The sequence below is a fragment of the Hippocampus guttulatus genome, chromosome 10 (assembly GCF_054856545.1).
Source record: "Hippocampus guttulatus isolate MCC_2025c chromosome 10, RoL_Hgut_1.0, whole genome shotgun sequence".
In the NCBI taxonomy this organism is placed as follows: Eukaryota; Metazoa; Chordata; class Actinopteri; order Syngnathiformes; family Syngnathidae; genus Hippocampus; species Hippocampus guttulatus.
In genome coordinates, this window is record NC_141270.1 from 4,659,785 (window position 1) to 4,674,031 (window position 14,247).

Here is a 14,247-nt window from a genome sequence, read left to right on the forward strand (position 1 = left end):
CCATAGTGCTATTTATCGTATTTTCAAAAGGCTTAGTTTCGCGCATGCGCAGTTTGCGCCTCCACTTCTCGACGGCCGGCTGCAGTGGATAGAGGTTAGTCAAGCTGCGATGATACTCGTTAAAAAAAAAAAAAAAGGAAACAACCTCACTATTTGCTCTCGTTACTTATCGCTACATGTCAAAATGACTTGTTTTGCAAGTAGGCATGTTCCCGTGGTTACGTTACGTGTGTTTAAGCATGAGTGACGAGTCAGCTGCTAGTGTCAGCAAAATGTTAGCCGAGGCCTCCACAACAAATCCTGCACGAGGCTACACCGACCACGAAGCTAATGCTAATTGCTTCCTCGCGGTTCGCGTAACATTAGTCTAAATAATGGTGGTTCCGAACTTTGAATGTAGTTTGAACGAGACACACATTTCGGTCATACCCCCGCGGTGATTTAAATCACACTGTTGTATTAATAGCAACTGTAATATGCTAACACGTCAGCTAATTATGGGAAAGCAACATTTGTTCTCCAACTGTTTGTTTGTCGTTTAGCGGGAGAAACGAATGTTATATTAAAGCGTTTCAAAGCCTGTGTTAAGTGATTCACGTTCAATTCTTTTTACGTTTTCTGTCAAATTAAAGGTGGAATTGTGTCGCACGCGCATTGTGAAGTTGCCCTTGACCCACGTGCTCGCGTTGTTCGTGCTAGTTTGCTTTCTGCCTGATAACGTGCAGCTCACTCTTGCCGCAAACAGTGTGTGCTGGACGGCTACTAAAAATAAACAGGACAGTGAGTAGCTATACAAAGTTGATACACTTTTCATGAGGTCTTGTGATTACGCTTGATTTCATTCATTGTATTTTTGTTGATAGATTTTGTTTTCTAAAGGAGTAGCAACAAGCCGGCGAGTGGAGACGAACTTTCATCCGAGTGAGTCATGGCCCAGTTCGGGGGACAGAAAAATCCGCCCTGGGCGACTCAGTTTGCCGCCACGGCCGTGTCCCAGCCGGGCCACACGGCCCACACGGCCCAGGCTCTTGACATCAACTTGCACTGTAAGTATAATAAACCTTTCTTTGCCGGTAGTCTTCTTCTCCTTTCGGCTTGTCCCTTTTCAGGGGTTGCCACAGCGAGTCATTAATTTCCATCTTTCACGGTTCTCTGCATCCTCTATTCTGACTCCAACTACCTGCTTTCTTTGCCGGTAGTACTTGCAAAAAATAAGTCTCCCAAGGAATAAAACTCCCAAGTTGAAAGCATCATGGATGATGTCTCATGCATTTACCACCACAGAAGTATCAGGGTTGGCAAATAGTTGAAGTGTGATGAAAATGGAACAAGTGACAGTAGTACCACATGAGCAGTCAAATGAACAGTCACAATGTATATCGCTCACAGACACTTGTTCAGAAATGGGCAGATAAGGAAAAAAATATGCTTGGTTGTTTAATTTCATGCTATTTTGTAAAAGACATTGAAAAGTTAACTTGCCATAATTTGTCCCCTCTAATGTTACACTAGATACAACAAAAATCTCAAAAAAGTGACCAAACACAAATCTTGAACTTTGATCAAATTAAACCGTAAAAAAAGGAAACGCAGTAATTAGGGGACTACCATTCACCCACCAAAAAGTACAGGTCAGTACTACCTTGGTTTTTAGGTACAGGTTTAGGTCACATTTGGTACAGTTATGGGGAAAAAATACAAAGCGTGAGAGTTCAGATTTTTTTTGTGTGTACCACAAGAAAACACAGTCTCAAAAATGAATTGTTATATTAATAGAAAAAATTCTAATCATCGCAATAATACCTAAAATGTGAAAATAAAAAAATGACTGTCTGATCTTCAATAAAAACCTCAATGGTTTAATTTTCTTTTTAAGAAAGTGTTATAGGGGGGGGGGGCAATTTATTATTGGGGGGGGCAATGAACGATGCTGGCAAATGCAGCATAAACTGTTAAATAATGAATGAATATATGCCCAAAACACTAATGACATTTGTTACTGCCTTGACTCCATCTGAATTTTTCTTTTGCTACCGTCTTCCCGCAGCTCTTGGCGTGCAGCAGCCGTCCCTCCTGGGAGCCTCCCCCGCCGTCTACTCCCAGCAGTCGGCCTTGGCCGCTGCCTCTCTGAGCAACCAATCCGCCGCCTCCTATCAGCTGTCTCAGCAGACGGCCGCCTTGCAGCAGCAGGCGGCAGCGGCTGCCGCTGCCGCGGCACTGCAACAGGTCAGTCATGGCGCAAGAAGCAGGTAGCAGCCGCGTGTCAAACAGCGCACTTGTCTTATCAGCTGCGTGCGTGTGCCTGTAGTCGCAGATCAATTCAGCCCTGCAGCAATATCAGCAGCAGCAGCAGCAACAACAGCAACAGCAGCAGCCGCCCCCACAGCAACCGCCGCAGCAGCCATTGTACAGTGTGCCTCATCAGGTAAAACATGCTCTTTGTGTGACACTCAACAGACTGAAGAGACAATTCGTTGAACCGTACAAGTGGTGCACTCAATTGCTCCAAGCGCCACTGCTCTGAAGGACATTTTTTTTTTTTGTCTGTAATACTCCCTTGTTGATTTTGTGAAGTACACTCAATTTAAAGCAATATATTGATTTTCTTCATCCAATGTTTATTGCGGAAGGTCCACACGAATCCAGTACAGTGCATTGATACAACACCAGTGAGTGTCGTAATTTACAAGACAGTCATGTTCAAAAAGCATTTATCTATTTAAGTGAACGATATTGTCCACTACATAAAAATTCCTCGATATTTAATAGGGAGTAGGGGTTGATGAATGATTCCAAACACTGCAACTGCGAATCGTTCATCATGCCCTACTCCCTAATCATTATTTACAGGTAGTGATTTTGAATGGACTATTTGCTTTAGTCTCTCTCTAATAGACAAAAACGCAGTAATGGTTATAATTACAGTAAATATTTGTATGGAGAAAAAAAACTCGTGAAGACGTACTCTTACAGTGCTATGTCAAGCTAGCTAATTGTTTCATCAGAGATGGCTTTATCTGTCCCTAAATGTATTTTTGATTTTAAACTTGTTTTTTTCTAGCACGTCATTTAAAAAATAATAATATACTGTGTGTATGTATATATATATATATTGTAAGTTTAACCTATAAAAACGTGCGCACTATGGACTTATTGCGTCGGAATTTATAGCTATACATTTCTTGAGGGAAAAAAATTCCACCCGTTGCCTAACCGAACCCTTAATTTATAAAGATGATCAAATATATGCTGAGGAAAAAGTGAGTGTGCCCTTTTGGAATAGCGCAAAAAAAAAAAGTGTTGCCAAACCCATCCTAAATTGTTGTGAAATGCTCACTCCATTCTTTGTTTCTTGTCCCAGCTTCAGCAGCCTCAACCGGCACTGCTGTCACAGGTAACATGTTTTAATCTGCAATGCAATAAGAATCCTCTCTAATAGTCATTTGGTCGTGACAAGAAATGCCAAAACACTTCTCGCCCCCTCCCCCACCCAGCCGCCAGTGGTTTTGCCGACGAGCCTGAGCCTGTCCAATCCCCAGCAGACGGCCCAGATCACCGTGTCGTACCCGACGCCGCGCTCCAGCCACCAGCAGCAGCCGCAGAAGCAGCGCGTCTTCACCGGCGTTGTCAACAAACTGCACGACACCTTTGGCTTCGTGGACGAAGATGTCTTCTTTCAGCTCAGGTTCGTGCGCGGATGATGTCGCAAACAATTCTCCAAATAAGGAGGCGGAGTCTTCTCGTTTCGAGCTGTTTGTCACGAATGTTCATTCAGCTGGTTTATCAACATCATTTCCGTTGTCGCTTGTCCTCTTCCAGCGCCGTGAAAGGGAAGACGCCGCAAGTGGGCGACAGGGTGCTGGTGGAGGCCGTGTACAACGCCAACCTGCCCTTCAAGTGGAACGCCCAGCGCATCCAGACCTTACCTCAGCTCGCGAACCAGTCGGTGAGAGCATTCACAGTTTGTACGCGCAAGATGGTTGTCAGGCTTGTTTGAAGACGCCTTCCTTTCAGCTCAACGATTTTCACTGAACGATTTTCTCCCCATATTAGATAGTTCCCCCTTCCACCGATCCCGTTTCCGCTGCCGATTGACTGTTGTGTTCTCATTCCCTCCCCAGCATCAGCAGCAGCCTCAGCCTTTACCTCAAGCTTCCCCGCAGTTGGGCAGCCTTTACAATGAGCCGGGGATACAGCTGCGGTACCCTGACATGCACCCCGCAGCGGACGGCAGACAAAATGTAACCGCATGCACGTGAAATCGCACACTCTCTGTCATCCTCGGGACACTCTTCTTCTGCTCACTTGATTATTTTCTTCCATTTTCTTTTTTTTTCTTCTTTTTTTTAAATTTCAGCCATAATCGCAGATCTCTTAACAGCATTTGCTTTGGCGGTTAAGGCTTAATTTCTTTATAGCACCTTATCATGGACTCGTGACTTTGCATGTGTTTGCTAGGTGCTGTCCATCGAGATGTCGTGTATTGAGTAACACGTTTTCTTTCAGCTGTTCCAGAAATGATTGCAATAAGATGGAATCGATGCCTTTAGAACAGTGGGACATTGTTTACATCCTTACTTTTATAGTTCAGCTACGACCAAAGCTTCAGGTTTTCTGATTTCAACACCTGTTTCTTTAACATTCTGGTTTTAAGTTTTAGTATTTTCTAGTATGAAGCGCGAAAAGAGAGACCGATCATGGAAAATCACAACCCTTGTCCCCGATTGGTGAAACATTCCTCTAATTTTATGATCATGCATCTTCAGTGTGGCAGTCTAAACTGGTCAAATAAACCCCCAGAAATGGACAGAGTGCTTTCACACACGCGGGCATTCATTAGTTTTGATCAAGTGGCATTTATTCATCTCACCTTTTTTCTTCTGTTTTCCTAGAGCCATCCTCCGCCTCCCAACATGATGAAGGCTCCCCCCATCCTTCAGTCGCTACCTCCTCCGACCACATTCAGTGTTCCGCCCCCGGCTCCTCCTCCTTCCCTACTGCAGGCCCAGCTGTCTGCCGCCTCGCTAGGCCCCCTCCTCCAAAACCCGCCGCAGCCTCTGCTGCCCCCTCCCAAAGGTAAAACAAAGGCTCACCTCCGAATGAAAAGGAACCTAAATTTGTGCCTCAAGCTGCCGAAGCCGGTATGACATTTTTCCCCTCGGTGTGCTTGCAGGGGGTCTCCTTCAGCCCCCGGTGAGACTCATGCCACAGTCGCAGCCTGTCAGACGGATCGAGCCTCCTCCGCGCTTCCCTCCTCGCAACGATCGCCCTCCTGAGCTCATCCTCCGTAGTAAAGAGGATCGCAGGTCATTACAGTTTATTGCCCTGCACGTACTTCCTACTAGAAAATGAACCCTTTAATGTAATGCCTAAGGCAGAGCATCTTTTTAAGCCATCTTCACTTGCTTTCTGGCACCCGAAAGTATCCCGGCGCTCATTGTTTACAACATAATGAACAGGACTGTTAAACGATATCCAGATGACGGCATGTCACTTTTTTTTGAAGCGTCTACCCTTCTCACCTTTTCAGCCGAGACAGAGAGCGCGAGCGCAGACGGTCGAGAGAGCGCTCGCCCGTGCGCAAACGTTCCCGAGAGCGCTCCCCGAGACGAGAGCGCTCGCCGCGGCGTCCTCGCAGGGTGGTGCCTCGCTACACGGTTCAGTTTTCCAAGTTCAGTTTGGACACGTGAGTCAAACACGGTTGGGCATTGGTTCGCAGCAAGAGGGGGGGGGGCGGTGGTGGAAGACGTAACGTGTGCCTCTTTTTCGCTCCCCCAGTTCGAGCTGTGACATGATGGAGCTGAGGCGGCGCTATCAGAGTCTGTATATTCCCAGCGACTTTTTTGGCGCGGCCTTCACTTGGGTGGACGCCTTCCCCCTGACGCGACCCTTTCAGTTCAGCAACGCCTGCAACTTCCACATGTTGCACAAGGAGGTGGATCCCTTTGTCAAAAATACAGCTGTGCTGGATCCGCCCGACGCCAATCACACCTACAGCGCAAAGGTAGGCTTCATCACTGACCCCCCCCAGGTGATTTTCCCGCCTTCCCATCAAAGTGAGCAAAGCACTGATTCTTGAATGACTCAAAGATGATCCGATCCGCTGGGAAAATAGTTTGAGCGAAATGTTCGCATTTTATCTACAGTTTTCTTTTGTCTCGTGTTATGTTTGTGGTGTGGTGTGCTGTACAGCACACATAAGAACAGAAAGAACACTTTTTTTTTGTTGTGTTCTTTTCTGGGTGGTATCTTTCTCACTGAGTCAGTAAGTGGCTGCTGTTGCGTAGAAAATGCCCTTCTCTGTTTATCCTCTGAAATGAAGCTCACGTAGGACTTTTCTTTACCAGGTGATGCTTCTGGCTAACCCAAGTTTAGAGGAGTTATATCACAAGTCATGTGCCCTCGCAGAAGATTCCCAGGAGGTCAGAGACTCCTTCCAGCACCCCGCAAGACTCATCAAGGTACCCGTCGCTCTTTTCATTGCCGAATCAGATCAGCTGACATCGTACCGCAGGCTTGAAATGTTTGGAAATAGGAAACGGAACTACATCAGCACAGCCAGTTAGGATAAGCAGTAGAGGAATGGAGTCTATGAGATGTCACTCATCTCTGTCTAACTTTTACCCTTTACCTCACCTCTGTACCCCCCCCCCCCCCCCCCCCCCCCCCGTCTACTTTTTCACCTTCAGTTTTTAGTGGGCATGAGAGGCAAAGACGAGGCCATGGCCATCGGTGGCCACTGGTCTCCCTCTCTGGATGGAGCCGAGCCAGAGAAGGATCCCTCAGTCCTCATAAAGACAGCTATACGCTGTTGCAAGGCACTCACGGGCATAGATCTTAGTCTGTGCACTCAGTGGTAAGAGCGCTCCTCCTCATTTGTCATTCATTTTTTTTTTTTTTTTTTTTTTTTTTAAATACAAGTGTGAAACTTCCTTCGTGCTTGTATTATTGTCTATTTGATACTGTTATTGTACCGCCCTTTGTGTCTCGTCGCCTTGGCTCGCTCTTTTCTGTCACACACTCTAAATTGACAAACACGTTTCACCATGGTGGCAAACCAAGCGCACGGGACTGCGGCTAGGAAGCAGTCGCCCTGGACCAGATGACAACGCCATCCCCTTTGTTTTATCCTTGTGTTCCTCTATTCTCTCTGTTGAAATATTCCATATTTATTGAACTGGCTTTCATATTCTTTTCTCGTACGCACATTCTCAAATGTGTCCAAGGTTAAAGACAGAGCTGTATAACGTTGGGGGCGGGGGTATAGGCTGTGATAACATGTCATGTTTGTTAACCTTCTCAAACTGGCTCCCTTCACCATGAGAACCGTTGGAAAGCAGCAGACCGGGCCCTTCTGTGTGTTGTGTGTGTGTGCGGGGAAGGTGGTGGGGCGGGGGGTGTCACTGTATATTGACTTATAGGGTCCTTTGGTGACGCCAAGGGGGGAAGTGTGAGTGAAGGCACGGGTCGCTAAAGAAGGTTTGCCTAGCCAGGCCTGCCTGTTGTGCTTTGCCCTGACCAGAATGTTTCTTTCCAATGCACCCTCTTCCTTTGCGACAGGTATCGTTTTGCAGAGATTCGCTATCACCGGCCGGAGGAGACACACAAGGGGCGGACAGTCCCCGCTCATGTGGAGACAGTGGTTTTGTTTCTTCCGGATGTTTGGCATTGTCTTCCTACCCGCTCAGAGTGGGAGGCGCTGTCGCGGCGACTCCGGGAGCAGCTGGCTGAGAAGCTGTTGGCCGAGCGAAAGGAGGCGGATGGAGAACAGGCACTGAACCGCTAATCCCTTCTCTTCTCATTTCCGCTTCTCACAGGAAGGCACAGGACTGACAAAAATAAGACACACACAAACAAACACACACGCGCACCTCACGCCACACGCAAAACACACGGACACGGAGTTTACGACTCCAGCCAACCTCACCTAGGCGTCCTCTGTTTACCCCTCCACCTATCCCCCTTCCTCTTCTCCTCCACCCCAACATCAGCACTCAGCACACCCCCCCCCCCCCCACCCCCACCAACCTTCCCACACATCCAGCAGACACACACAGTGGAAGCAGTGAGACTAGCTTGTGTTTGTGTACGCGCCCCTTTGCAACTGGTAAAGCAGCTTCCAGCTTGTCTAATTTGCAGCTCATCTGGGTCTAATCGTTTTAAATTTGTTTCTGCTCTTTGCTGACAATTCCAAACGACGTCCTCTTAATCTGGGATGATTTGCTAAATTTTCAACCAGTGGTAGTGCCCCCCCCCCCCATTATTTTTATGCTGGCATGCGGAAATGGATAACTGCTGGAATCTGTTGAGTCAGTTGCATGCCGGTAATGTGTCTGTTGTAGAAATGTCTTATTTTTATGATTTCTCACACCAATTTGATTGGGAAACAAGAGCCTTGCCCCAAGTCGAGTGTTCCTTGTCTGTTCTCGTTGTTGGCTTCTCTATTTTTATTTTTTTCCATTTAGACTACATGTAGAGTTTGATGCTTCCAGGGCAGTTGAATGAACATCTCGTGTAGTTCCTTAAATCCTCCATAATTGGCAAAGCCAGTAGTTGTTAGGGCCGCCCTCACCCTCGCTCTTGGAGACAAACTCTCCTGATGGTACAGCTATTACCTCATTGTTTTGTTTTGTTTTTATCTTTGTGTGTGTGTGTTCCACAGATTGATTGGCAGCTGTTTGTTAAAGAGCTAGAGAGCTTCCCTGTGTACCCCTCGGTAGCAGTGGACATAAAGCACAGTTGAGCTCACTAGAACGAGACTCCCCCCCCCCTTTTTTTTTTTTTTTTGTTGAGAGGATTTGTGATCTTGCACTGATCAACTTGAAAGCTTACTCGAATCACGAATGGCGTGCTAACTTTGTCCTGTCCCTCCTTTCTCCCCGGCTCCCTCTCAACGACTTGTCTTTCAAGGAGGAAGAGGAGAAGGATGGTGAGGAGTCAAAGGATGTCTGCACTCCTACTCACTGGACCAAACTTGATCCGAAATCAATGAAGGTAATGTGGTGTCATTCCTTTCATTTGAAATGCTGTCCCATTTTGAGAGGATGAAATATATATTTTTTCTGTCGTGTTACAAAAGTAAACCTGTTGCAGTCATGCATGCCTTTATTTTGGGTCAATTTTGGCAGTCAAAGTTAAAGCTGTTGGAATCTCAGGAACGTTTATTAGACTCCATTTCAACCTCATGATGACCAGATATCTTTTCCTTCAGGAAAAACAAGTTTCCCACTTAGGTTTTAAAATTCAGGCTTCGAGTGGAATCTTAGTCCTAAAATGCATTGAATCCACGAATCTAAAAACAAAGTCGTAATTGACATGAAAATGTCAAACACATAATTAAGGTTAGCGATTGTAAATAGTAGGGTGGGCCAGTGGTTAGCGCGATGACCTCACAGTGCAGAGGTACCAGGTTTGATTCCAGCTCCGGCTTTCCTGTGTGGAGTTTGCATGTTCTTCCCGTGCCTGCGTGGGTTTTCTCCGGGTACTCCGGTTTCCTCCCACATTCTTAAAACATGCATGGCAGGCTAATTGAACACTCAGAATTGTGAGTGTGAGCGTGGATGGGTGTTCGTCTCTGTGTGCCGTGTGATTGGCTGGCAACCTGTTCAGGGTGTCCCCTATCCCCAAAGACGGCTGGGATAGGCTCCAACACCCCCCGCAACCTTTGTGAGGATAAGCGGATACGAAGATGGATGCTTTGTAAATAGTCTCAAACTTCAATAAATACTATAATATCGTGGTCGGATCATTTGTATTTGCAAGCTACACTCTGAGTCAGACTTCCAGCTGGACCATGGTCTCACTCATTTTGAGCTTTGCTATATTGAAGCCCAGTTTCATCTCATTCGGCGCACTTGTTTTTGTGACTGCTGTAACAGGTGGACTGGTACATTGTCTCGCCTCGTTACTTGGTAAAAGGGATTCTTGTTTTGCAGCGGCGGCATATCTTAAAGCTTGTCAAGTCAATTTTTGTACCCCTTTTCGACTTTGACTTTTGCTTTTTCAACGCCGCCCTGCAGGTCAACGACCTGCGCAAGGAGCTCGACTGTCGCGCTCTGAGCTCCAAGGGCTTAAAGTCGCAGCTGATCGCCCGACTCACCAAGCAGCTGAAGGTGGAGGAGCAGCTGGAGGAGTCCAAGGAACCCGAGAAGCCAGAAATCAAACCTCCCGAGGAAGAAGAGCCGCTCCGCACCGAGGAGGACAAAGAGGTACCTGAGGCGATCCACCGCTTAACCGCGCTGAGTCGCGATAAGAAGTTTGCACTTACAAAACGCCGTCCCCCTTCTCTCGCAGGAGGAGGAAAGGAAGAGGCAAGAGGAGCTCGAGCGCCAGCGCCGAGAACGGCGCTACATCCTCCCAGATGAGCCCACCATCCTCGTTAACCCCAATTGGGCCGCCAAGAACGGCAAGTTTGACTGCAGCGTGATGTCCCTCAGTGTGCTGTTGGACTACAGGCTGGAGGACAATAAGGAGACCTCTTTTGAGGTGAGAATGACAAGCTATTCTCTTTATAGTGAACCCATGGAAATTCCTTTATTTGCCTTTTCTGTTGTTTTGTCTCGGGCCAAAGAATGTCTAAAAACAATTTGGCGCCATCTGCTGACATCTTGTTGGTAAGACGCCATGTTGAGTTTTAGTCAATTAGAAACCTTTTTGGGTGGGGGTTAATGACTTTTCGCTGTCCGCGGCAGGGCTCAGGCCGCCGCCTCGGCGAATTTTAGCCGATCCGAGACGGCGTGTTTGTTGTCGATGGTTGACCCGCGGCAATCCTGTCCTCCAGGTTTCCCTCTTCGCCGAGCTGTTCAACGAGATGCTGCAGAGGGATTTCGGTTACCGCATTTACAAAGCCCTCGCTGCCATCCCCGTCAAGGATGAAAAGAAGGAAAAGGAGAAGAAGGTGAAAAAAGAAGCCGAGAAGAAGGAGTTGGAAAAGAGGGAAATAAAGAAGGAGAAAGAGAAAGAGGAAGACGGTGACGAGCCAGCAGCGAAGAAATCAAGAGAGGATGACGATGTTGAGAGGAGGAAGGTGCGTCACGTATACCTGGCGCTCGTATGAAGGATTTTTTTTGTTTTTAACAACACGCCTTTGTGTGCGCGAGCAGATCGACGACAAGGTGGTGAAAAAGGAGGAGTCACGTGACGAGGACGAGAACGAAGATGACGGCAGCACGGCCAACGCAGAGGAGTACGACCCGATGGAGGCCGAAGATGCAGATGAAGATGACGACGACGATGGTAAATGCGCTTTTTCTTCACATCGACACTCCGCCATGTCTCATTCGCAAAGATTCTGGCCAATGATGAGAAATCATGCACCACTCTGAATTTGTGATGGATTCCATTTCCACTTTCTCTGAGGCTTTTTTCCTGTTGAATTTAATTTCGGACATCACATTTAGTATGTTCAGTTCTACACATTCCAATTTCTGTTTTGTTTTTTTTTTTTGTTTGTTTGTTTTTTAGACAAGGATGATGACGACGACAGGGACAGAAGAGATCGCAAAGAGGATCGCAAATCCCCAAAAGACAGGAACTTAAAGGACAAGGTAGGCTGCTTTATTTTGCACTGCTTCAAATGGCTATGGAAGCAAAATTTTCACTATTTAAAGCCAGGCGTGACCAGCTGTTTTTGATATTTTCCATCATATCGTATGTCTCCTTAAAGTAAAAATGACTGTTGCAGTAAAGGTAGAATGTATCTTTTTTTTTAACCAGCAGGACAAGAAGCAGATGATCACGTACAACAAGGAGCTGCTGATGGCGTTTGTTTACTTTGATCAAAGTCACTGGGGCTACCTACTGGAGAAAGACCTGGAGGAAATCTTGTACACGCTTGGATTGCACCTTTCGCGTGCCCAGGTGAGCAAAAAACATTTCTGTTTGGTCGCCGCGCACACGCAAGTCTGTCCTCCTAATTTCTCTTTTTGTTTTGCCTTAAACAGATCAAGAAACTGCTGAACCAGCCGGTCGTGAGAGAGTCGTGCCATTACCGAAAACTAACCGACAGGCCAAAGGACGAGCCCGATTTGTCCCCCACTGAAACCCAAGTGGAGAATCCCTTAGGTGAGCGCGTGCGCGACGCTTACCGCGCAAGAGTTACAAAGTTATAAAGTGCCATATTCAACGCGTCTTCTTCCTGTCAGGCAACAGAGATCTACTCCCTGCTCCCAAGTGGATTGCACGGTCGGAAACCAGCGAGTCCAGCACGCTGATCGTGTACAACGGCGCCATGGTGGACATTGGCAGCCTGATGCAGAAGTTGGAGAAGAGCGAGAAGGCGCGCGAGGAGATCGAAAACAAGCTCATGGTGCAGGACGCCAAGATGGGTAAATACTTGAGCTGTTTGTTTGTTTGTTTTTTCTCAGTCACACTTGTCGCAAGCTTCACTCTGCGTCGGACCTCCAGCTGGACTATGGTTTGCCTCAATTTGAGCTTTCCCACACTGACGCCCAGTTCCACCCCAATGCGCATTCTCGTTTGCGTGACTGCTCCGACAGGTGGACTGGCACATTGTCGAACTATGTGACCTGCTAATTAAACTGACTTGATGCATCACCGCTAACTTAGACTGATTCAGATTACTTGTAAACATAAGACGAAAAGAAGCTTTTTATATATGTTTTAATTAATATGTCCTCTTCAACTGTCCCGCCAGAGGAAGACGCCAAGGTGAAAGCGCAACTGGAACAAGACAACAGGTGCCTGTCAAAGGAGCTGGATGAGACGACAAGCACCCTGAGGGAAACGGAAAAGACGCTGAAGGACGCCGAGGAGCAGACGTGCATCTATCACGAGCAGCTCACCAAGACCTGCAAGGCTCTGACAGATACGGTGAAAGGGCTGACGGCGGTGATGAGAAAGGTAGCGGTCGTAGAAGCCAGTTGTGTGTTGACTTTTCAGCCAGATTTCGTCTTGAAAATGAAAATTGTTAGAAATATGATGGTGGAAAGTTTCACGTTGTAAATTGGAAGTGATTGGGAAGATATACTTCCATACTCCAGACGTTTTGTGAACCAACAATCTCTTGTAATTTTACCTTGCAATAAAAAAAGAAAAAAGAAAAAGCATGCCTAAGTGAAATGTATGCATTTAATTTTGAAATTTTAATGGTGTCAAATTCAAAGTAACTAGCAAACATGTGACATATTTGTACTTCATCACAAGACTTGTTGTAGCGAGCACCAAACTGATTTGATGCAAAAACGGGATGCAATCTTATTTGTTGTTCTCTCCCCCGCCAGGATCAAGATGGAAATGACAAGGAGAAAAGTGTGCCGCTTCAAATGAATGGCGCCAAAGAAGAACCAACCACCTCTTAAATCAGCGGTTGGGAACTTGCTACCCTTGGGCCAATGTACATGACCGGCCCACCATGCAATGCTAAAAACGGATAAAACCTCAGAGGAACTGATAGGAAAGGCTCCCAAAACTTTAAATCCACAAATCTGTTTGATTGTTGACATGAACCCCCCCCCCCCTTACATTTTGCATGGCCCATGGTGGGTAAAAGGTTCTCTACTGCTGTAATAAGTGATCTAAAATACTCATTGTCTTCACTTGTAAATAGTCACAAAGCGATTTTTATTGTTTGGACCTTGTCTCAACTCCCTTTGTGGGTTTAGTCATAAATTAGTTCCTTTATTGACCTGTGTACATTTTTTTTTTTTTTTACCATGCTTTGTTCATGAGCTCACTTTCTGACTTTTTTTCCCGTTTGTTGTGCAAGTTTGTGTGATAGTTGTGCTATTAAGAGATTTGGTTTTTTTTTTTCTAATAGGCAATGCCGAGCTAATTTATGTGCAAGAGAATTTCTAACAAATTATATTTAAACGACGATATCTTTGGATTCAACAAGGGTCATCCTGACTTGCCTTGTCAATAAGATGTCATCCACTGTTGAATAAACAGTTTTTGTTTGTTTTTGGTATTTTCCCGCGTTGATTTCACCTTCTGAGGTGTTTTTGGCTACACACAGTATGCGCATGTCAGAAACACATCAGCCAAGCCAGTATGTGCATTGAATGTCATCTCGCAAAATTGCATTGACCAGTTAGTCCCTATGACGTGTTTGCTTCTTTCCACATGCTTGGAAGAGAAAAGTTGTGCAATGTATTCTGTTGATTTTATTTGGTGAGCCATGTTTCTGACGATAAATGTCCTCAATAAGAATGCCTTGCAATACCACTTCTTTTCAGCAGAGGGAGGCACTTGCTAAAAGTGACATGGCGTGTGACCTCTTTTTTCTAA

General features: G+C 46.3%; 1 protein-coding gene across 3 annotated transcripts; it reads left to right on the forward strand.

Moving 5' to 3' along the window:
* The first annotated feature begins 54 nt into the window (after nt 1–54).
* ccar1 (cell division cycle and apoptosis regulator 1) lies at nt 55–13,927 on the forward strand. 3 transcript variants are annotated; one of them, XM_086122685.1, is made up of 26 exons: nt 55–94; nt 880–1,046; nt 2,048–2,226; nt 2,309–2,425; nt 3,362–3,394; nt 3,495–3,685; nt 3,820–3,946; nt 4,122–4,241; nt 4,893–5,076; nt 5,174–5,306; nt 5,531–5,686; nt 5,779–6,004; nt 6,348–6,461; nt 6,690–6,856; nt 7,561–7,771; nt 8,911–8,994; nt 10,020–10,208; nt 10,294–10,485; nt 10,781–11,026; nt 11,103–11,235; nt 11,464–11,546; nt 11,716–11,859; nt 11,943–12,063; nt 12,144–12,326; nt 12,656–12,861; nt 13,242–13,927. In XM_086122685.1, the coding sequence occupies exons 2-26, from the start codon at nt 929–931 to the stop codon at nt 13,317–13,319; spliced, it is 3,735 nt and encodes a 1,244-aa protein (XP_085978811.1). In that variant the 5' UTR covers nt 55–94; nt 880–928; the 3' UTR covers nt 13,320–13,927. The 3 variants fall into 3 exon arrangements, with proteins under 3 accessions (XP_085978811.1, XP_085978810.1, XP_085978812.1); XM_086122684.1 differs by having other exon boundaries at nt 60–94; nt 864–1,046; XM_086122686.1 differs by having other exon boundaries at nt 60–94; nt 864–1,046; nt 11,719–11,859.
* The last annotated feature ends 320 nt before the right edge of the window (nt 13,928–14,247 follow it).

Excerpts from the sequence above, each read along its gene's own strand:
- ccar1 (XM_086122685.1), top strand. The coding sequence starts at position 929 with ATGGCCCAGTTCGGGGGACAGAAAAATCCGCCCTGGGCGACTCAGTTT. Across the intron at positions 6,005-6,347 it reads ATCACACCTACAGCGCAAAG|GTGATGCTTCTGGCTAACCC; the intron begins GTAGGCTTCATC and ends TTTCTTTACCAG. Across the intron at positions 6,462-6,689 it reads ACCCCGCAAGACTCATCAAG|TTTTTAGTGGGCATGAGAGG; the intron begins GTACCCGTCGCT and ends TTTCACCTTCAG.